This window comes from Chelonia mydas, chromosome 8 (genome assembly GCF_015237465.2).
Source record: "Chelonia mydas isolate rCheMyd1 chromosome 8, rCheMyd1.pri.v2, whole genome shotgun sequence".
Taxonomy (NCBI): domain Eukaryota; kingdom Metazoa; phylum Chordata; order Testudines; family Cheloniidae; genus Chelonia; species Chelonia mydas.
In genome coordinates, this window is record NC_057854.1 from 17,996,733 (window position 1) to 18,020,019 (window position 23,287).

General features: G+C 44.7%; 1 protein-coding gene across 1 annotated transcript; it reads left to right on the forward strand.

Annotated features, from left to right (window-relative positions):
• Positions 1 to 17,838: 17,838 nt before the first annotated feature.
• POU4F3 (POU class 4 homeobox 3) lies at positions 17,839 to 23,147 on the forward strand. The gene is made up of 4 exons (XM_007054362.4): positions 17,839 to 17,975; positions 19,294 to 19,442; positions 19,801 to 20,578; positions 20,881 to 23,147. The coding sequence occupies exons 3-4, from the start codon at positions 20,459 to 20,461 to the stop codon at positions 21,772 to 21,774; spliced, it is 1,014 nt and encodes a 337-aa protein (XP_007054424.1). The 5' UTR covers positions 17,839 to 17,975; positions 19,294 to 19,442; positions 19,801 to 20,458; the 3' UTR covers positions 21,775 to 23,147.
• The last annotated feature ends 140 nt before the right edge of the window (positions 23,148 to 23,287 follow it).

Below are 23,287 nucleotides of genomic sequence, written 5' to 3' on the forward strand. Positions count from 1 at the left end.
GAAGATGAAGCTAGATGAATCAGTAACAATGAGGATAATGACCGATTGGATCAACTAACCAAGTATTATGGTAAATTCTCCATCACTGGAAACTTTTAAATTAAGTGTGGATGTTTTTTCTAAAAGATATGCTTTAGTTGAAATAGAGATTGATTCAGGGAAGTCTTATGGCCTGTGTTGTATAAGAGATCAGACTAGATGATCATAATGATCCCTTCTGGCCTTATAATTTATGAATCTATGGTATGTTACTGTTTTATAATATTTCAGTACAATACATAGATTAAGCTTTTTCAAATAGAACATGGTCTTGGAACAAACTGGGATCTTACCTTTATATTGCAGCATTTTAAAACTGTAATTGCAGGTAAATAGACTTTTGGGGCACTGATGCGTTTCACCTAATTGTAATGAAGTAGACTTTTCAAAGTTGTTCTTTCACCTCTTCATATTCACCAAGATTGCCTTTATAGTGATACATCTGTTTGGCTTTGGTGATTAGCAGAAACATTAGCAGACCTACGGTTTCAGGACATAAATAATTAATGTTTGTTCCTCATTAATTTCTTGCGAAACAGTCTTGTTAGACTACATTTAGATATATTTCTAGAATTCAGAGCAAATATAACAAGAAAGATCTGTCTGTTCTTAAGAATGATTCCTTTTTTTATTCCTGGAAAACATTGTCATCTTGTATCTTAAATACAAGAAATAATTTTTATTCTTAACAAACACCAATGTGTGATTTGTTACCATTTTAATTTCAGGGAAAGATACAAGAAACAAGTTCTATTATTCATGCACATTACAAATGTGTACAAGAAAAACCTCCCAGTTAGAATGAATGGTCTGGTATCTTGCATTCCTGCTTCTTTAAATCAAAATCTTGTTGCAAAATTCAAAAATGAGACTGCATCGGTCTTTCACATGCTCCTCTTAGAAAACAGTGTTTGTTTTGATTACTTTTCATTAACCAAATGTTTTAACATTAGTGTAGTATGGCATTTTGAACTTTCTGGTTTGGCCAGAGTGTTTGCTAATGTGAAAGATTTTAATTTGGCATTTTTAATTTAGGATTAATATGAAGCAATGTGAGTTCAGTCTCACTACTAATTAATTCATTCCACGACCCTGCTACTGTAAATAGTTCCCACCATCTCCATAAAGTAGCATATATTGTATGTGTGTGATTTTTTTTTCTCCTCTTTTTCCAAATTCCAAAACTGGTAAGAACTAAGAGTAAAGAGAGAAACTTTCCATAATTTTTACATGTAGAATTTTGCAACATGTTCACTGTATCCACAAACCTACCTAAAATTGTGGCTTGTTCCTAGAGCTCAGACGCTAGCATTGCTATAAGAATTAAAATAGTCTGTGGATTGACATGCAAAGGAGCATATCTGCCTTCCTGTTCTGCGTCAGCTTCATCTAGATCCTTGTCTCCATGGTACCTTCAGCAACAGCTCCTATTTTACTAGAGAAATGTGTCCTGTAATGGCAAAGCTGAGTCTGTTCTCTTTTCTGGATAAAACTCATTGTTCAAGTCTTCCCACAAGGCATGTTTCAATGGCATGTTTTATTCATAATCTGTGGGAGAAATTTTCACAGAAACAAAGGGTGCTTAGGCATCCAATTTCCGGTGACACTCAGTGGGAGTTGGGTCCCTAGCTCCTATTTGTGCCTTTGACCATCTCCATTGCCTGACTGCATCTGAAAAATTCTCAACTCTGTGCTCCAAACTTCTTTATCAATGGCCATAAACATGTATTGATGGGTGTTTAAAATTAGCAGTACTCTGTTTATGGGCCTGCTGGACATCAGAGTGAAATAATAACTGAGCACCAATTAATATCTAATTGCTCATCAAATTTTAATTTTGCTTTGCACTGATAGAGCCCTTCACTTATAAAACATTCCTCTTTGTGCGGAGCAACCTGTCCAAGTGACCCACCCTTATTAGATTTCTGCTGTGAAATGACTCAAAAGTTATCTCCCAAACATACAGTACAGTTCTCTTCTGTTCTTATTAACAGGCTACCACCATTCAGCAAGTGGCTTACGATGAGCGCTCATTTCAGATAGATTGAGCTGCGTAAATTACAAGCATCATTATTTTCAATCTCTCTGCAAGGTGGCGTAAAAATATGTATCTCATATCTCATTAGTGGCTTTTTCTGTTACTTGCAACTCCCAGGAGTGCTGATATATTATGAAAAGATTAACAGACATATTCACATAAAACAAAATATTTCTGACTTTCCCTAATTTGGGGGACTAGTTGGCTCAGTGGATTAAAATGGACACTGGATCCTTTCACCACTTGACCACTGGTTTTAATCCAGCCCAGCCTGTTAGGGACAAAGTTACCTCTAATAAACAGCATCATAGGATAAAGTAGACTGGTGCTCTCAGCCCCATTCCTAGTGGACAAGTGTTCTCATTTCACCTTTCCCTGACTCCACCATAGTTGGACATTTTGTTGGCAGTTTCCACAGAGAGCCCAAGGACTAAATGGGTGTGCAGATTGAACCCCTCTCTCACCTGCAAAGTGAATCTCTCCTCGGTGTGCGGGGCAGCTTCACGGTTGTTGCCAGTGCCCTACCTATGCTATGAAGAAACAGGATTTCAGAGCTGTCAATCCATCTCCTACCACCACAGAATGCTCACACAGATTCCCCTATTTCTTGGCCTATTTAACATTTGTATATTGCTAATGCACGGCACTGTACAAACATGGAGTAAATGACAAGTCTTTTCCCATATTGTTTACAGTCTAAAGGATAAGACTTACCAGCTGCATGAGACAACAATATGGGTGTGGAACACAGTAACAAACACAGACTAATTGTGTGCACAGTTCTTAGCCAATCAGCAGCAGGAACCTGCAAGGATTTCAGACAGACATCACCAAAACCCGAAAGGCAATTTGCCATTCACAAGAGGGAAGTAAATTATGGCCAGACTGCATCAGCGTGTATCAGAGGATAGAGTAGCTCTGAGTTGTTGGTGGAAGCCTGTTATTGCTCACACAGTCCATTTTGACAATGACTGCTGAATTATATGGCACATGAATATGCTGTATGTTGCCAGAACAGATCAATAATGCTGACAAGATGGGTACTTACTGGAAACTTCTGCTTAAGAGTCTTACTACTTTGTCTCAATTATATGCTCTGGCTTCCTCCCCCCCCCCCCCCCCCCCCCGCCAAATCTCATTGAACAGAATTATCCAACTGTCCCCTACTTCCCCAGAATAGTTTGGAGAAGATACGTTCAGCTGTGCCATTTTCTAATTTATTAATTTATTTTTAATTCTGCTGTCCCAGGTGATAAATTAGCAGATTAGCTGTATTGCAAGTAGAACATGTGGACCCTAATAAGGTCTCTTCGAATTGCTCTGTTGGCACAGAATTACCCTAGTTGGGAAGCTGGGGGTCCCCAAGTGCTGTAACACTGGCATAACTGGCTCTGTTACCCCTTTCACAAGTAAAATGTTGGATGCAAGTTGCTATGCTCCAGCAGTTCTTAGCCAGTATAATGACATTGAGATGGATGTCAATGTTGGTACAAGTTAGAGTAGCCCCAGCCCCCTGGCAGGAGTCAGAAGAGCACAGAGGTAGTATGCTGCCAGCTTTGTCCCTCACCTCTTCGTCTTATGTCGATTGTCAATCACAGCTCAGCAGGACTCAGGAACTTTATTTAACTTTTTTTCAGACTTCACACTTACATCTGCATCAACGAGATGAGAGAGGCTGTCCTGAAACTGACAAAAGCAGCTGAGGGGCAATCACAGTTCAGGCTGAAGCTCCTGCCTTGGTGTTGGACACGTGCACATGCACGCTGGACGAGAACACAAGAAAACACAAGGTAACAGGTATTAGCTTCAATGGGAGTCACTCATCAAGGGGAGAAGAGACCCATGGAGGCCTAGATGTTGACCACATGTTGCAACAGTCCATTTTCTCTTTGAAGGCCCCCTAAGCAGAGCAGGTCACTTGAGATTATACCGTGCTGATGGGCTATGTAAGGAAGGATATTTTTGCAGTATCAATTCAGTTTCTAAATTTTGTAGCTATTTCATGAAATATCCACTGGGATAGTAATGGCTTCAAGGATTTTCCTGTAGTAATCTGTAATTAGGAAACTGTTCTGGATCCTTGGGTTCTCTCTGCCTCTGCCATTGTCTAGCTGTGTGACCTTTGGCAAGTCACTTAGCCTCTTAATACCTATATTTTACCCATTTGGAAAGTGGGGTTACCTTCATCACAAATGGTTTGAGGTCTAACTAGTGTTTGTAAAGTGCTTTTGAGGTCAGGAAAGAGGAAATCTACACTATTGTAGATTCCTTTTTAAAAAAAAAAAAAAAAAAAAAAAAGCTGTTTCTGAGCTACTGCTACATGGAATAAGTCCTCTGAATTTTGGTTCTTTAAATAGTCCTTTACTCTACCTTTTTTAGCTCAAATGTACCTTTTCACTCCCTGCCCAAAATCTGAGTCAAGTATCTCTGGACCTCTTTGTATTGTTGCTTTTTTTTATTCTTCAGTGTTGATGCCATCAGAAAACTTTGTCTTCCACTTGACAGTCTTGACACTATGAACAAGACCTAAGCTACTTTACTGGCAATTTATTTTACAGATGGTGGAGTTACTGTTTACAGTCAATACTTTGTGGCATTGCACAAGTTTTTTATTTAATTTTAATTATTGTATGACCTAAATGTATTTTATATCACAACTTAATTGACACTAGACAGTAATTCTTAGTGTTTCAATATTAATTTATTTTTGTAAACTAGTAACATTCACTTCATTCCCCGTGCCTACAGCATTTTAGTGGTAATTAACTTAAAGATCCCCACAAACAGCAAATTAACTTAGCCAGGCCTCCTCCTCACAAATCCACATTCATCATCTCTACTCAAGTTGAAGAAAAATTTTCAAACATAGTGCCCCAAATTTTATGCTTGCTAAACAGTGTGCACGTATTTGTGTTCATAAAATTGCACCTATGCCAGGTTACATGTACTAAGCCTATGGTTGCATATGCAAGCAGGTTTCTGTGTTTGCTAAGCAGAAAGATGTGTAATCAGTGCTTTTTACACTTGCAAACAGAAGAATCATTGCAACCTTTTTGTACGCAATTGGAGTATGAATGAAAATTTGACTCTTTTAAGGCATATATCTCAAATTCCCCCAAATTTTTCAAATATGCATTTTCTAACTTTGATAAAGTTATCCCAGTTTGTAATCAGTTATTTCTTGCACCTTTTTGTTTAATGCTGTTAAACTTGTAATTTTCTAGTTTTCAGGGACCTGATCTTTCATGTAAAAATCTTTTGAACAAACCTATTTTCATCTCCTTTCACCATTTTGAGAATGTATTAGATTGCTCTTACACTTTAACTACCTTTAAAGTACGGTCATTGTCTGGAAATATGTGTCCTTTGGGTGAAATCCTGGCCCCACTGAAGTTAATAGCAAAACTCCAATTGATTATAATGGAACCAGGATTTCACCCTGGTCTATTCAATTTATAATGGAAGGGCCGGAAGGATTATGTTAGCATATAAGGCGCAAGACTGGGAGACCTTCCTAGGATATAGACTTTCTCCATGTGACAATGGGCAAGTCACTAAGCCCTGGTCTACACTAGCAGTTGAGGTCGAATTTAGCAGCGTTAAATCGATTTAACCCTGCACCCGTCCACACGATGAAGCCTTTTTTTCGACTTAAAGGGCTCTTAAAATCGATTTCCTTACTCCACCCCCAACAAGGGGATTAGCGCTGAAATCGGCCATGCTGGGTCAAATTTGGGGTACTGTGGGCACAATTAGATGGTATTGGCCTCTGGGAGCTATCCCAGAGTGCTCCATTGTGACCACTCTGGACAGAACTCTCAATTCAGATGCGCTGGCCAGATAGACAGGAAAAGACCCGCGAACTTTTGAATTTCAATTTCCTGTTTGGCCAGCATGGCAAGCTGCAGGTGACCACACAGAGCTCATCAGCAGAGGTGACCATGATGGAGTCCCAGAATCTCAAAAGAGCTCCAGCATGGACCAAACGGGAGGTACGGGATCTGATCGCTGTATGGGGAGAGGAATCCATGCTATCAGAATTCCGTTCCAGTTTTCGAAATGCCAAAACATTGGTCAAAATCTCCCAGGGCATGAAGGACAGAGGCCGTAACAGGGACCCGAAGCAGTACTGCGTGAAACTTAAGGAGTTGAGGCAAGCCTACCAGAAAACCAAGGAGGCAAACGGCCGCACCGGGTCCGAGCCCCAAACATGCCGCTTCTATGATGAGCTGCATGCCATTTTAGGGGGTTCAGCCACCACTACCCCAGCCGAGTTGTTTGACTCCTTCAATGGAGATGGAGGCAACACGGAAGCAGGTTTTGGGGACGAGTCAGATGATGATGATGATGATGTAGATAGCTCACAGCAAGCAAGCGGAGAAACCATTTTTCCCGACAGCCAGGAACTGTGTCTCACCCTAGACCTGGAGCCAGTACCCCCCGGATCCACCCAAGGCTGCCTCCCGGACCCACCAGGTGGAGAAGGGACCTCTGGTGAGTGTACCTTTTTAAAATACTATACATGGTTTAAAAGTAAGCATGTTTAATGATTCATTTGCCCTGGCATTCGTGGCTCTCCTGGATATACTCCCAAAGCCTTTGCAAGAGGTTTCTGGGGAGGGCAGCCTTATTCCATCCACCATGGTAGGACACTTTACCACTCCAGGCCAGTAGAACGTACTCAGGAATCATTGTAGAACAAAGCATTGCAGTGTATGTTTGCTGGCGTTCAAACAACATCCGTTCTTTATCTCTCTGTGTTATCCTCAGGAGAGTGATATCATTCATGGTCACCTGGTTGAAATAGGGTGCTTTTCTTAAGGGGACATTCAGAGGTGCCCGTTCCTGCTGGGCTGTTTGCCTGTGGCTGAACAGAAATGTTCCCCGCTGTTAGCCACGGAGAGGGATGAGGGGCTAGCCACTTGGTGGGGGGAGGCAAAATGCGACCTTGTAATGAAAGCACATGTGCTATGTATGTAATGTTAACAGCAAGGTTTACCGTGAAAGAGTGTAGCCATTGTTCTAGAAAATGTGTCTTTTTAAATACCACTGTCCCTTTTTTTCCTCCACCAGCTGCATGTGTTTCAAGGATCACAGGATCTTCTCTTTCCCAGAGGCTAGCGAAGATTACAAGGCAAAAAAAAACGCACTCGTGATGAAATGTTCTCTGAGCTCATGCTTTCCTTCCACACTGAGAGAGCACAGACGAATGCGTGGAGGCAGACAATGTCAGAGTGCAAGAAAGCACAAAATGACCGGGAGGAGAGGTGGCGGGCTGAAGAGAGGGCTAAAGCTGAAAGGTGGCAGCAGCATGATGAGAGGAGGCAGGATTCAATGCTGAGGCTGCTGGAGGATCAAACCAATATGCTCCAGCGTATGGTTGAGCTGCAGGAAAGGCAGCAGGAGCACAGACCGCCGCTACAGCCCCTGTGTAACCAACCGCCCTCCTCCCCAAGTTCCATAGCCTCCTCACCCAGACACCCAAGAAAGCGGTGGGGGTCCTCCGGCCACCCAGCCACTCCACTCCAAAGGATTGCCCAAGCAACAGAAGGCTGGCATTCAATAAGTTTTAAAGTGTTAAACTTTTAAAGTGCTGTGTGGCCTTGTCCTTCCCTCCTCCACCACCCCTCCTGGGCTACCTTGGTAGTTATCCTCCTATTTGTGTGATGAATGAATAAAGAATGCATGAATGTGAAGTAACAATGACTTTATTGCCTCTGCAAGTGGTGATCGAAGGGAGGTGGGGAGGGTGGTTATCTTACAGGGAGGTAGAGTGAACCAAGGGGCGGGGGGGTTTCATCAAGGAGAACCAAACAGAACTTTCACACCGTAGCCTGTCCAGTCATGAAACTGGTTTTCAAAGCTTCTCTGATGCGCACCGCGCCCTCCTGTGCTCTTCTAACCGCCCTGGTGTCTGGCTGTGTGTAACCAGCGGCCAGGTGATTTGCCTCAACCTCCCACCCCGCCATAAACGTCTCCCCCTTACTCTCACAGATATTGTGGAGTGCACAGCAAGCAGTAATAACAGTGGGAATATTGGTTTCGCTGAGGTCTAACCGAGTCAGTAAACTGCGCCCGCACGCTTTTAAACGTCCAAATGCACAGTCTACCACCATTCTGCACTTGCTCAGCCTGTAGTTGAACAGCTCCTGACTACTGTCCAGGCTGCCTGTGTATGGCTTCATGAGCCATGGCATTAAGGGGTAGGCTGGGTCCCCAAGGATAACTATAGGCATTTCAACATCCCCAGCGGTTATTTTCTGTTCTGGGAATAAAGTCCCTTCCTGCAGCTTTTGAAACAGACCAGAGTTCCTGAAGATGGGAGCGTCACGTACCTTTCCGGGCCATCCCACGTTGATGTTGGTGAAACGTCCCTTGTGATCCACCAGTGCTTGCAGCACTATTGAAAAGTACCTCTTGCAGTTTATGTACTCGCCGGCTTGGTGGTCTGGTGCCAAGATAGAGATATGGGTTCCGTCTGTGGCCCCACCACAGTTAGGGAATCCCATTGCAGTAAAGCCATCCACTATGACCTGCACATTTCCCAGGGTCACTACCCTTGATATCAGCAGATCTTTGATTGCATTGGCTACTTGCATCACAGCAGCCCCCACAGTAGATTTGCCCACTCCAAATTGATTCCCAACTGACCGGTAGCTGTCTGGGGTTGCAAGCTTCCACAGGGCTATTGCCACTCGCTTGTGAACTGTGAGGGCTGCTCTCATCTTGGTATTCTTGCACCTCAGGGCAGGGGAAAGCAAGTCACAAAGTTCCAATGAAAGTGCCCTTACGCATGCGAAAGTTTTGCAGCCACTGGGAATCGTCCCAGACCCGCAACACTGTGCAGTCCCACCAGTCTGTGCTCGTTTCCCGAGCCCAGAATCGGCGTTCCACCGCATGAACCTGCCCCATTAGCACCATGATGCCCACGTTGCCAGGGCCTGTTGTTTGAGAGACGACTGTGTCCGTGTCCTCATCACTCACGTCACCGCACTGACGTCGCCTACTCACCCGGTATCGCTTTCCCAGGTTCTGGTGCTGCATATACTGCTGGATAATGCGTGTGGTGTTTAATGTGCTCCTAATTGCCAAAGTGATCTGAGCGGGCTCCATGCTTGCCGTGGTGTGGTGTCTGCACAGAAAAAAGGCGCGGAACGATTGTCTGCCATTGCCCTGACGGAGGGAGAGGTGACTGACGACATGGCTTACAGGGCTGGCTTACAGGGAATTAAAATCAACAAAGGGGGTGGCTTTGCAAGAAACTGAATGGCCCCCTCAAGGATAGAACTCAAAACTGGGTTTGGCAGGCCGTTGATTTCACAGAGGGAGGAGAAAATGAATACAAAACAAATCTGGTCTATTTCTTATTTTGATCCACTTCATCTATCTTCATACATCTTGCTGGCAGCAGACTGTGCAGTATGACTGCTGGCCATGGTCTTCTGCTGGCTGCTGATTAAAAGGCAATGCGGGACTGAATTGCCACAAGAGGAAACAAGGGAAATGACCTGGCTGAGTCACTCCCATGTTTGCCCAGGCACCTGGTTAAAAGAGCATCCAGGAGTACGTCAACGACAGCTACCAGTCATACTGCACTATCTGCTGACAAAAGGCAATAAACTGCTGCTGTGTAGCAATGCAGTAACGCGTCTTCCAGCACCCAGGAGACATACAGTGACGGTTAGCTGAGTGGGCTCCATGCTTTCTGTGGTATGGCGTCTGCACAGGTAACTCAAGAAAAAAGGCGCAAAACGATTGTCTGCCCTTGCTTCGCGGAGGGAGGGAGGGAACGGGGGCCTGACGATATGTACCCAGAACCACCCATGACAATGTTTTGGCACTGGGATTTCTACTCAGAATTCAAGTGGGCGGCGGAGACTGCGGGAACTGTGGGATAGCCACTCACAGTGCAATGCTCCGGAAGTCGACGGTTGCCTCGGTACTGTGGACACACTCCGCCGACTACCTGCAGTTAGAGCATTTGTGTGGAGAGACACACAATCAACTGTATAAAAATGCTTTCTACAAAACCGACTTCTATAAATTTGACCTAATTTCGTACTGTAGACATACCCTTAGAGCCCAACTTTCAAAAAGGACTGAGCTCCTACACTACTTACTGTAGTCAGTGGGGGCGGCGGATGCCCAATACCTGTGAAAATCAGGCCTATGCTCTTTCTGTACCTGGGATTCCCCAGCTGTAAAATGGGGGCAATAACTACTTCACAGCAGCAGTTGAGAGTATAAATTACTGTTTGCAAGGTCCTCTAACTGCAACATGTTAATTAAAGCTGCTTATTTTACTCACATAACCAAGCTTTTACTCCTAGCCCTACAGAGCCAACAAAGCCCCAGCAGCCCACAGTGTGTTCTGTTCTCCCTCCTTTCTCACCAGCAACGTGGGTACTAAAGCCTCTTTTCAGAGTGCAACTGTACTTTAGTACTGTGCTTTTCCTCTAACCGTCTCCATTGCTATCAACATGCTGAAGCTCCTCTACCAGGAGATTGGATTCCCCTTTTCCAAACCGCGCTCTCCTCTCCCTGAGATAGAAAGCAGCCAAAAGCCTGCTTAAGAAACCTTCCCTCTGACAATCTCTAAGCTAGAACTCCCAAGTTGCTGGGGAGTGTTGATCTGGGCTGGATTTACCTCCACTCCCACTGCAAAAGGATGAGGGGGAGGTCAGGGTTAAGCAGTGAGAATCCTCCCCCTGGGGTCCCACTGGCTTGTGAGTTGACAAGTCAGTGTCAGGAGCCCTAAGAGGTCATCTGTGCAACTTATGCATAGGCTGGCTCCACTACATTAATACACTATCACAAAAGAGGTTTCCACCCCACCCCGTATTTGTTATAACTTCCTGTAATGGAGATCTTCCTCCCTTACTATTTGTTTCTTACTCTAAACATTCATTTCATGTGCCTTATTTCCAGTGCCTTCTACCAAAGACTTCTATTAAGGTTTTCTTCCTTAGCTAAACTCTCATTAACTTCATATAAAGATTGAGTTAAAACTCAGCAAAGCCGCTATATCTCTGTAAACCCATTATATGTTGTTTCCTTCAACCTTGCACAGACAGTGACTGATATATAATTGAATCCTGGGTGTTCTCTGTATTCCACAAACTTCCCCTCTAGGGGACCTGTTTGCCTGAAAGTCTGCTAATGTGCAGGCAATCCACTGCTGCTGCTGTAACTTAGCAACTTTCCTTTGGCTTTGTTAAATTGGGCTGTTCAATCTCCTTAATGAATGAGAGAATCAAGCCAGGTAATTGATGCTTTGCCGTTTAGCTGATGAATAATTGACTGTCTGGGTAACCTTAGATATTTCTTTGATCAGATTGTTCAGCAGAACAGCTATGTCATACCGTGGGCAGAGTTTCTTGATCTTTTATGATGTCAGAAATCTGCTTTCTAAGCCCCAAGTATAGGGGTTTCTTCAAAAGTCAAAATCACCCTTGCTTTCATCCTTCTTTCAAAACGAAGTATGTGTCTTACAGTAAATGTTTGGGACCTGACAATGCCAGCTGTAAAATAAGACTAACTTTAGCTCTAGTTCTTAAGCTGGGCCTGGAAACGCTAAGAAGTTTCTCAGATGGAAAACAGAGAAAAGTGCAAGAAAGTAAAACAAGAACCAACCCACGTCCCCTTGCAGGCGATGGAACGATTACTCTGTCTGATCAAGTTCTCTGGAGTAGGAAGCAAGCACATGCCATTGTGTCTAGACCCCAGTTAGGAAAAGAAAAGGAATAGAAGATCTTTGGCTTAACTTACATATATGGTTTAATTTACACACAGATCTTGAAATGTAAAGCATCATATCCTCTTCCCAGAAGGACTAGACCTGCAAGTAATTATGCACTAGAATCTAATGCAATTAACACTTAAATAAAACATTCTGCAGTATTTTGTTTGGTAAGTTTCTGGTTTTACATTGGCAAAAGCTGCTGCTGGCATGTTGCATACAGAGTGTAGAATGCTGAGGGCGGGGTTGTCTCTCTAAAGTTCATGGTAGTTTGTTCGAAGTTTATATTATGGTCAAACTCAAAGCTGGAGTCAGATCTCGTTGACTCCGCCAGGCTTTGGCTCAGACCCTAAGGGAGAATGTAATCCTCCTTTGTAGGGCTCCCCATTTCCCTCAGTCTTTGAACTGGGGTCAGAGAATAAAACAGGCAAGTGGGTAAAAAGCACACTTGAAATCCGACTTTTACCTGCAGATTTTGAATGAGTCACTAGTGATGTTGCATCAGGTTTTTTCTTTCTTTCTTTCAAGAAATACTATTAATTATTTAGCAGGAGGTGAATGATCTCTCAAATCTATTGAAGTGACACCTTTTAGGCTGCAGCTACTTTCTGATGGCAAACCATCTGGACTCTCTTAACTTGTTATTGTTTATCCTTTGGACTTCTCTCCTCTATTTGTCAGGTGTAACAGCAACAGACAGGGCCAGAAACATCAATATTTTACAGCTTTAATTAGAGCGCGCTGCGCGGTTAGACGAACCAGTCTGGTTTCTTTCAAAACACGCACCTTAGGGTGGCGGGGGGGGGGGGGGAGGAGGCTAGGATCGTGATTGTCTGACAATGGGGGGCGGCGGAGAGGGGGGAGGAGGATTGGTTCGAGCTGTGACCTGAACCCTACAGCTGAGCTTGTAACGTTTAGCTTGCGTGTAGCCTCTAATCGTGCTTTCATTTTCACAACGTGGGAGCAGCGTGCGCTAGGAAGGGGGACTCTTCTGTCTCTCTCCCGGACTTCTGGGGGAAAAGGGAATCCGCAAAGCTCTGGAAACGAAGTGTCCGCTCAGTCCACTAGCATTTAGCATCGGAGGGGATGTGCCTGCACAAAGGCATTGCCAAGAGCTCAGCGCACACTTCTGCATTTCCCCCCTTTATTTATTTACTTCAGCTAGACCGTGCCAAAGAAAGGAAGGGTGGAAAAAAAACAAAACAAAGGCATGAAATTTATCCATCTATTAATTACCTCCAGCATAGCGGGGCTGCCTATAAATACAGTGCCACTTCAGATAAAACTTTCATGCAGCTATTTAGGCCCTTTGAAATATAAATGATTTCCTTTAAATTTTTTATCATAAATCAGGGCATGGAGCTATGCGACAACGCGCCACTTTCCCCCCTGATGGGAGGAAGCTGCTCTCTTTGCCTTTCAAAGCCTGGTTAATGTTCCACTTCCATTTGTGCAGCTCTTGGGCTTGATGGGAAGTGATGGCACGCCGCGAACTTCTCATCTGTCCTGCGCTTTCTTCGATGCCTTGTCTTTTTGCCGCCAGCTCTCCGGAATAAAGGGCAGGGGAGCATTCCAGTGCATCAAGATCACAGGGGCCACGTCAAAACCTGTTCTTGGCCGCACGCCGCCGCCTGCTCTTAGAATCACAGAATCATAGAAGATTAGCTTTGGAAGAGATCTCAGGAGGTCATCTAGTCCAACCCCCTGCTCAAAGCAGGACCAACCCCTACTAAATCATCCCAGCCAGGGTTTTGTCAAGCCGGCCTTAAAAGCCACTAAGGATGGAGATTCCTCCACCTCCCTAGGTAACCCGTTCCAGTGCTTCACCACCCTCCTAGTGAACTAGTGTTTCCTCATATCCAACCTAGACCTCCCCCACTGAAACTCGAGACCATTACTCCTCGTTCTGTCATTCGCCGACTGCCACCACGGAGGACAGTCTAGATCCATCCTCTTTGAACCCCCCCTTCCAGTAGTTGAAGGCTGCTATCAAATCCCCCCTCACTCTTCTCTTCTGCAGACTAAACAAGCCCAGTTCCCTCAGCCTCTCCTCATAAGTCATGTGCCCCAGCCTCCTGATCATTTTTGTTGCCCTCCGCTGGACTGTCTCCAATTTGTCCACATCCTCTCTGTAGTGGGCGTCCCAAAACTGGATGCAATACTCCAGGTGTGGCCTCACCAGTACCAAATAGAGGGGAATAATCACTTCCCTCCATCTGCTGGCAGTGCTCCTACTAATGCAGCCCAATATGCCATTAGCCTTCTTGTCAACAAGGGCACACTGCTGACTCATCCAGCTTCTTTTCCACTGTAATCACCAGGTCCTTTTCTGCAGAACTGCTGCTTAGCCAGTCGGTCCCCAGCCTGTAACAGTGCATGGGATTCTTCCATCCTAAGTGCAGGACTTTGCACTTTGTCCTTAAAAAGAAAAGGAGTACTTGTGGCACCTTAGAGACTAACCAATTTATTTGAGCATAAGCTTTCGTGAGCTACAGCTCACTTCATCGAATGCATACACTATGCATCCGATGAAGTGAGCTGTAGCTCACAAAAGCTTATGCTCAAATAAATTGGTTAGTCTCTAAGGTGCCACAAGTACTCCTTTTCTTTTTGTGAATACAGGATAATACGGCTGTTACTCTGAAACCTGTCACTTTGTCCTTGTTGAATCTCATCAGATTTCTTTTGGCCCAATCCTCCAATTTGTCTAGGTCACTCTGGAACCTATCCCAACCCTCCAGCATATTTATCTCTTCCCCCAGCTTAGTGTCATCTGCAAACTTGCTGAGGGTGCAATCCATCCCATCATCCAGATCATTAATAAAGATGTTGAACAAAACCAGCCCCAGGACCGACCCCTGGGGTATTCTGCTTGATACCGGCTGCCAACTAGGCATCGAGCCATTTATCACTACCTGTTAAGCCCAACTATCTAGCCAGTTTTCTACCCATCTTTATAGTCCATTAATCCAATCCATACTCTTTTGACTTGCTGGCAAGAATACTGTGGGAGACCATATCAAAAGCTTTTCTAAAGTCAAGATATATCATGTCCACTGCTTTCCCCATATCAAGAGAGCCAGTTTTCTCATCATAGAAGGCAATCAGGTTGGTCAGGCATGACTTGCCCTTGGTGAATTCATGTTGACTGTTCCTGATCACTTTCCTACACTCCAAGTGCTTCAAAATGGTTTCCTTGAGTACCTGCTCCATGATTTATTCCAGGGACTGAGATGAAATTGACCAGTCTGTAGTTCCCCAGGTTCTCCTTCTTCCCTTTTTTAAAGATGGGCACTATATTGGCCTTTTTCCACTTGTCTGGGACCTCCCCCAATTGCCACGAGTTTTCAAAGATAACGGCCAATGGCTCTGCAATCACATCAGGCAATTCCCTCAGCACCCTTGGATGCATTAAATCTGGACCCATTGACTTGTGCATGTCCAGCTCTTCTAAATAGTCCTTAACCTGCTCTTTCACCACTGAGGACTGCTCACCTCCTCCCCATACTGTGTTGCCCAGGACAGCAGTGTGGGAGCTAACCTTGTCTGTGAAGACTAAGGTGAAAAAAGCATTGAGTACTTCAGCTTTTTCCACATCATCTGTCACTGTGTTGCCTCCTCCATTCATTAAGGGTCCCACACTTTCCCTGACCTTTTTCTTGGTGCTAATATACCTGTAGAAACCCTTCTTGTTACCCTTCACATCCCTTGCTAGCTGCAACTCCAGTTGTGTTTTGGCTTTCCTGATTACACCCCTGCATGCTCTTCCAGGGTCTGAAACTCTCCTGTTCCACCCTGTAATGTTCCCACCTGTTAAATGCTCTTCATGGGTTAGGTCTGTGGTGAGCTACGCCATAGCTATACCCCCCCCTTCCCACACCACCCTCCTAGTGAAATAGTGGGGTTGCTTAATCTCTCCTGGGTTTTGCAGGGGAGACACAGCTCTCAGTTGTCCTTTCGTGTGGCCCAGATTCAAAGTACAAAGAGAGAATGGGTTTCCTTTTCCCATTTTAAAGCGCTTTGAGATCTACAGGTGAAAAGCCCTATATAATGTTAGTTTAGTTAAGTTTAGACTCAAACTTCTCCCTCATCCTCTTATTACTGACAGCAAACTTGGGAAACAACGGTTATAAGTATCTCATGTACGCGGAAGACACACATCCCATAACATACAGAGTTTGCAGTAGTTTTTCTATAATGTGTCTCATTTAGCTTCTTTCCCCTTCATTGGGCTCCTTGTTGGTGCCTCTAGCAGCTGGACAGGTATAAAGCTCAATTGTGAGCTTTGAGTCTCTGCTTTTTTTCTTGGAGGGGGATACAACATATATTACTAGTTGTTAATTTGACTGGATTCACGTGCTGCGAGAGCCAGAATCGTGATACCTCTGGCACATTAGCTTCTGGGTACAGAGGGGAAAGAGGGAATCTTTAGGATGAAGCTGGGCCTCCGACTTTCTGTGAACAACACATTATGCTTAATGCTTCTGGTTAGGAGATTGATGAAACAGTTTATTTTGATATGGTGTTACACCAAATCCCTGTTATGATTTGAGGGCCTTGGAATCTTCAAAAACTTTTAAACTTTGACTAGGTTTCATTCTTCTGAGGAACTAGAGATTTCACAATTGTCAGTATATTTAAATCTCCAGACCATCAAAAAGTAAAACTTGGCTAGAGTCTAGAAATATTTGAAGAACTGTGAAGATTTTGAGGATCCCAAATTATAACTAGTAAATAGTAAAAGTATGTTTCTTTCAATAATCTCATTTTTTCTGCTCTTAAAAAAAGATTCAAGGAAAAGTTACTTCCAACCTATGAAATATATATGGCCATGTCATAATTATTATTCAGTGTCTAAGCTTATAGGAGCTTAAATCAGCTGGGAAGTAATTTAACATCTCTAAGCTTCAATTTACCCTACTGTACTATACAATATATTCTGCAGTTTTTAATAGCTATGTTACAGTGGTGCGGTGAAGCTTTGTGAATGCATGTTTGCAAAGTACTTTCAGCTACTCAGAAAAAGTGCAAGTATTTTATTCTAATAAACTTAGTTCAGGGCTGGTGCTGAATCTAAGTTCCTGTGAAATTAAGAACTTGGGGGTTGCAGGGACCCACTGGCTGTTAGACATTGAAGAAGTCGTTCTATATTTTACACGTTCCCATGTGGAGTTGTTACTCCCTGTTAAAATCAGCTCCTCAGTGGAAACAATTTCTTAGTTTTAAGGATTAGCCTTAGCTACTATGGTACTGATAAATGCAGAGTACACCTGAGCTGTCACTGGCTTCCTCCTGTTGTGTAATATAGAGCGGTGTGGTTGGAATTACCAAACCAGGGGCCTGACCCGCAGCTCTGGTTTTATTAATAGTTTTCCCAGAGTAAGAACTGCAGGGTGGTTCCCCAATTAGCTAACCAATGTTAACCTCAACGCAACCTCCCGCAGAAGTTTAAATTAAGACTTAAAATCCTGGTTCCTCTTGCCTTGATGAATGTACAAAAGAGGCTAAGGGTTGTCTTGAGGAAGATATGTTACAAAGCCAGCAAGTATCTATTATCCGTTTACATTTTTTTAAGAGTAGTCACCATTGCACTGGTCCAAGGCAAACCTGAAGCAGATCTTTAAGGAAGGCCCCTGTCCTGGTCAATGTAATATACAAACGCTCAGACTAGTCCAAATTAAGGGACCTAATCTTGGTCCCCTGAAGTCAACTGGAGTTCTGTCACTGAAGAAGAAGGAGTCGGTGCTAAATTTGTAAAGAAACCCCATCTTGTCAGGCTTCTGGTCAGCTGCTCATCATTAACATTTTGGATGAGGTGAGCAACAGTTTACCGTGAAATCTTCTACTCGCCCTGTTGGTGCTGCGTTGTTGTATTGCCCTCTGGACAAATCTATTACAGTTGACATAGAGTTTGTTCTCCTCCCGCATGGGGCACTGGAAATGGAAGAAAGATTTGGCGTGATCAAAATATTATAAATAGCAAGGCTGTGTTTCATGCCATAAAACGCTGTTCTCCCCGCAGCATCAGTGACATCTCGTTAAAGGAAGGAGCACGGCATACAAATGGCGTTTGGCATTAACAGTCTTGTGCAGTGAGTTTTCAGCTGTCTGGACTCCCAGGGAAAGGAATTATAATAAGGCTTACGCTGCCTTCTCTAGGTAGGGACGCACAAGCAAGCCCCTTAATTAGATACAGCGCAGTCGGCAGCATTCTGGAACACTGGAGTTTAAATATGCTGTCTTGTCTCTGAGCACCTGGCTTAAAATATATTCTGCAAATGTTTTATTCTGATTGTTTAGCAGAGTTCAGGCTGTAAGGAATCGGTCAGACAGCTTCTCCCTCTCCCTTTTCCCCAAGCTGGGCACATGAAGATCAGAATTACAAGGGGAAATGTCAAAGTTTGAGTATGTAAAGCCTTGGTTTAACTGCTGCACCTGAAACTCTAGAGTCTAATCAAGAGAGGGAAACGGCTCAATCGCCCTTTCCCCTGTGCTACCACGACCTCTCTCAAATCCAGGAGTGAGGCTATCGGTGCAAATTGTTTCTTCAGGTGTAAGAGAGCTGATTAAAGCGGGTTATCTACACGGTTATCCTTATCTCCTTTCCACTGGGCTCAGCGTCTCCCTACTTCTGCTGTGCCCAGGGGTATGCGCAAAGCCAACTTTCTTCCATACCGTTGGTCTGACATATAATTGATCTCATCCGTTTTATCTATATCGGGTCCGAGTCTGCTCTTGCTGGAATTAATGGGAGCAGGATCGGGCCCCATACGTCATCAGAAAGTTTTAAGAACACTTAACATTTCCCATAGGGATTTGAGTAAATTTCAAGACAAGGGCCCAGCAAGAGGAACAATCACTCCAGGTGAGGAAAAATATATCGCTTAAACTTGTCTTTAAATGAGAGAGAGTCTCTCTCCCCCCGTCCTTTTCATCTGGATTCTCAGAAATCCCTAAAACCTTTAACGCCACAAATCATCCACATGGGTTGAAGGAACTTCTTTCTCCATCTACATGGTTATGTACAGTCGAAGCCCTATGGTCACAGGCGTCTGCTTTGCTCTTCTCCAAAAACTCCGATCTTCTCCAGGAGCAAAGCTGCTTCTGGAAGGGCAAGAAATAATTTAACTTTCAAACAGGCCCGCCACTTTTATGAAATATAGCTGGTCAAACTAAAGTGCATTACACAGAAACCTAATGCTGGAGTCGGTGATATTTCTGCTGCTGGCTTCCTAACTCCGTCTCTGTTTAAGCGCATGCATTGCATGTGTACACCCAGTGCGATCGTTTACAAACTTTACAGCAAACTGGATAACTGCAAACCCAAATGAGAGTGTTCTCCCTCCCCGGTTGTGGTTGGTTTGGGTGGGTGGGTTGTTTGCTCTAACCTTATACACTCGCTGTCCCTAGCCTTAGCTTTTAGCCACACTGCTATACCTGGATTTCACATCCATTATTTATTGTTCTTGTGTTGCAGCGCTCCTAAGATTGAAAAGACAAGTTTGGAAATCGCTGACTTGACTTTGCAGGACGCTTCTGCCTCACAAGAGCCATGGAGCATCTATGCTATGGTGAAAGCCTGTTCTATTTAACAGAGCACTTAGCCCAGTGAATGTGCTGGAAGAGGTATGAGGTCTTCTCTTCTCAAAATAAAAGCTGGGTGGGATAGAACCTAGAACACAATCCCAGACCAACCGACCAGACTTCCCAGACAGAGCGTGTCCAGGGAAAAAGAAAAGGAGGACTTGTGGCACCTTAGAGATTAACAAATTTATCTGAGCATAAACTTTCGTGAGTTCACTATCCCATCTGCAAGGGCCTGCCTGCTCCTGCTGGTTGAAGTCAATGAGAGTTTTGCTATTGATTTAAATGGGATCAGCACCTGTTCCTCTTACCCTCCCCCACCCATGGACTGAGGCTTTTCTGCTCTGTTTGCACATAGACTTGAACAGATCGAACCGGCGGATTGTGCATTTTTTTGCAGGGTTCCCATCTTAAACCCGTCGGCTGGCACCTGGCTGAAGCAGTGACATTCCTCCAACAGGCCGATTGATCTCACTTCTGTGTCGTGGGGTTCCGCAGCAGAACCTCAGATGACAAAGCGGCGCTCTGTGTATGACAAACGTGTTTCTCCCCGGGGTTAAGTGTACTGACCACTCTGCTCCCGCCCTGTCTGAGACCCCGAATCCCAGAGAGTGCAGCCAGGGGAACTGAGAAAAGTGGGGAGGGCTTGCACTGGGATTTTGCATTATTCCTTAGAATGTAATTGTACTTTGATTTTAAAATATGAACAAGCATTTTCTATGAGGATCAGGCGACCGGCCTTTAAAACCAACCCCAGCGCTCTGAAGAACCCTGCTGCTCCCTTTCAATCAACGGCCGGGTCAGGGCAGAGGTATCTTTACTCCTAACTACCTTTGACTCCAAGGGCTACTTTCCTTTTATTCTTCCCGTGCAGCACGCCTGCGCACAGTGTGCTGGTCCCATTCCTGGCAGGCGGCTTGTAAGATGAGTGAAGAAGCAGGTGGGGGGAGAGAGAGAGGGAAGCTCTGTCATTGAAAATAGCTCACTTTGACAGAAGCAAGCCAGAGAGACAACCCTGAATCTATGTCAGGGGCTGCTTACCTGCAAGGTGTGCAAAGATGATGGCCATGAACACCAAGCAGCCTTTCACTATGCACCCTGCCCTGCAGGAGCCCAAGTACTCCAGCTTGCATTCCAGTTCAGAGGCGATGCGCAGAGTTTGCCTTCCAGCCCCGCAGGTATGTAGCTTAAGCATAATTACTGCTTTAAGGCACATTTTTTGACAGGCACTTGCTTAATGTTTTTTTCATGTCGCCAGAACAATCGCATATCTCTGAACCTCTCTCTCTCTCCCCCCCCCCCCCTTCTCTCTCTCTCACTCTTGTCTCTGATCCACATGTCTATTCAAGCAAAGCTGCTGCCTTCATATTAATTTTTATGACCTGAGCTTTGAGGAGGAATCTCTGTGCTTGGAAATGTTTTTTAATCCTGAGTTGACAGTATTCCCCACTGACTCCAATATGCGCATTCTTGCTTGCAGCTCCAGGGCAATATATTTGGAAGCTTTGATGAGACTCTGCTGGCCCGCGCTGAAGCTCTGGCGGCTGTGGATATTGTCTCCCACGGCAAGAGCCATCCGTTCAAGCCAGACGCGACCTACCATACCATGAGCAGTGTCCCATGCACGTCTACCTCCTCCACAGCGCCCATCTCGCATCCGTCGGCCCTGACCTCGCATCCCCACCACTCGGTGCACCCGGGGTTGGATGGAGACCTGCTGGACCACATCTCCCCAACGCTGACCGTGAGCGGCATGGGGGCCCCGGACCACACGGTGATGTCGGCTCAGATTCACCCGCACCACCTGGGCGCCATGGGGCACCTGCACCAAGCCATGGGCATGGGGCACCCGCACCCGGTCTCGGCTCACAACGGCATGTCCTGCATCAGCGACGTGGAGTCGGATCCCAGGGAGCTGGAGGCTTTCGCTGAGAGGTTCAAGCAGAGGCGGATCAAGCTGGGGGTGACCCAGGCAGATGTAGGGGCGGCTCTGGCCAACCTCAAGATCCCCGGCGTGGGCTCGCTCAGCCAAAGCACCATCTGCCGGTTCGAGTCTCTCACCCTGTCCCACAACAACATGATCGCCCTGAAACCCGTGCTCCAAGCCTGGCTGGAGGAGGCTGAGGCTGCCTACAGGGAGAAGAACACCAAGCCGGACCTGTTCAGTGGCAGCGAGAGGAAGCGCAAGCGGACCTCCATCGCCGCCCCGGAGAAGCGCTCCTTGGAAGCCTATTTTGCCATCCAGCCCAGACCCTCTTCGGAGAAGATCGCAGCCATAGCGGAGAAACTGGACCTGAAAAAGAACGTGGTGCGGGTTTGGTTCTGCAACCAGAGACAGAAACAGAAACGCATGAAGTACTCCGCCGTGCATTGACTCGGCCAGGGGCTGGGGTGGGACGGGGTGGGCTGCTGGCTCTTCTAAGCCTGGACTTTTATATATTTTATTCAAATAAAGAGCAGGGATCTCCGTGAGGACTCTCACTCAAACCGACCGACCAACAAAGCCATTAACTTCCCCATCACGCTGATTATTTCCCCCCTCCCCCTTTTCTTGTCCTGTCTTCTTGAAAACAAAACAAAACCAAACCAAGTTTCTCCTGGTTGCTCCTCGGCTGAGATTCACTTTTGTTGTGTCTGTTGTGCACTAGAATGTAAACCGCGTGTCACTTTTGGAAGAGTTGGAAGCTGAGAGGTACTGGAGAGGTGGGAGAATTGTCTTGTTTCTAACACAGTTGCAATAAAAACAAAAAGATAGATTTAAGGGGAAGGGGATGGAGAGGGGAAATGCCCCTGAGGTGAAACCAGAGGATACATATTTATTAAGATTTGTGAATTATATTTAAAAATAAAAAGACTATTTTCAGAATGTCATGATTATACCCGGAGGTCAAATTCTACTTAGCTTTTTGTGTGAGTCTATATCTCATCGCCTTCTAGGACCGGAACGCCTGGTAGAGGGACCAATCTTAACCTGAGATACATGAACAATTGTTTTATACTCCTAAACTTTGGTGAAGAAAAGCAAATCAACCTATTTTTACTCAGCGAAATACTCTGGCTGCTCTTAGTGTGAATTTTTCTTTCCCCCTGACACTGACACACGCGCGCACACACACACACACAACTACACACAACTATCTCCAATTAGATTCCAGGTGTATTGCCTAGATTTTTTAATTCACCTTTAAAACAAGTTCTCTTATTTAGTTGACTTTTTTTGACAAGAGATTAAATTGTGGAAAGAAGTGGTATTCTTGCTTTGGTCTGAACACGGTTTTACGTCTCAGCTCCATAGATTCCCACCACAGACTTGTACAGTGCACTCACTTGGGTTTGCAGCCACAGCACTGGGACTGTATCATCATAGAGACTTGGCGGAATTAACAGTAGCTCTGTAACTTCATGGACTTGTCTGCAATCACTTCAATAATGTCTCCACTCGATGATGGTGGGTTTTTTTCATTTTTTTTTTTAATCCAAGGAATTTTTTTCCGTTTTAATTAAAGATTGTATCTGAGTTTTGTAATCAACAAAGTTGGTAAGGGTTCTTGTAACACATTCGTGGTTCAATATTTGCAATGAGCTTTCTCCCTCCCACCCCCATATGTTTCATATTTTAGTTATTATCTCATAGTTTATGTGCTTGTGTGTGGTCATTTATTTATTTATTCATTCATTCCTCGGGATAAATGCTGAAACGTTGTTTTCCCTTGGATAAACTTCTGAAATAAATGCTTTATTTTTCAACCCGAATGGAGAATTTTCTTTTCAGAGATGAAAGCAGGTCGGATGAAGCGGAACAGAATATTATAAAATGTGCAGTAATAATAAACTTCAGACAGTGCTTTTCCACTGGACAATGGAAAGGGATTTTTAAATCGTAATGA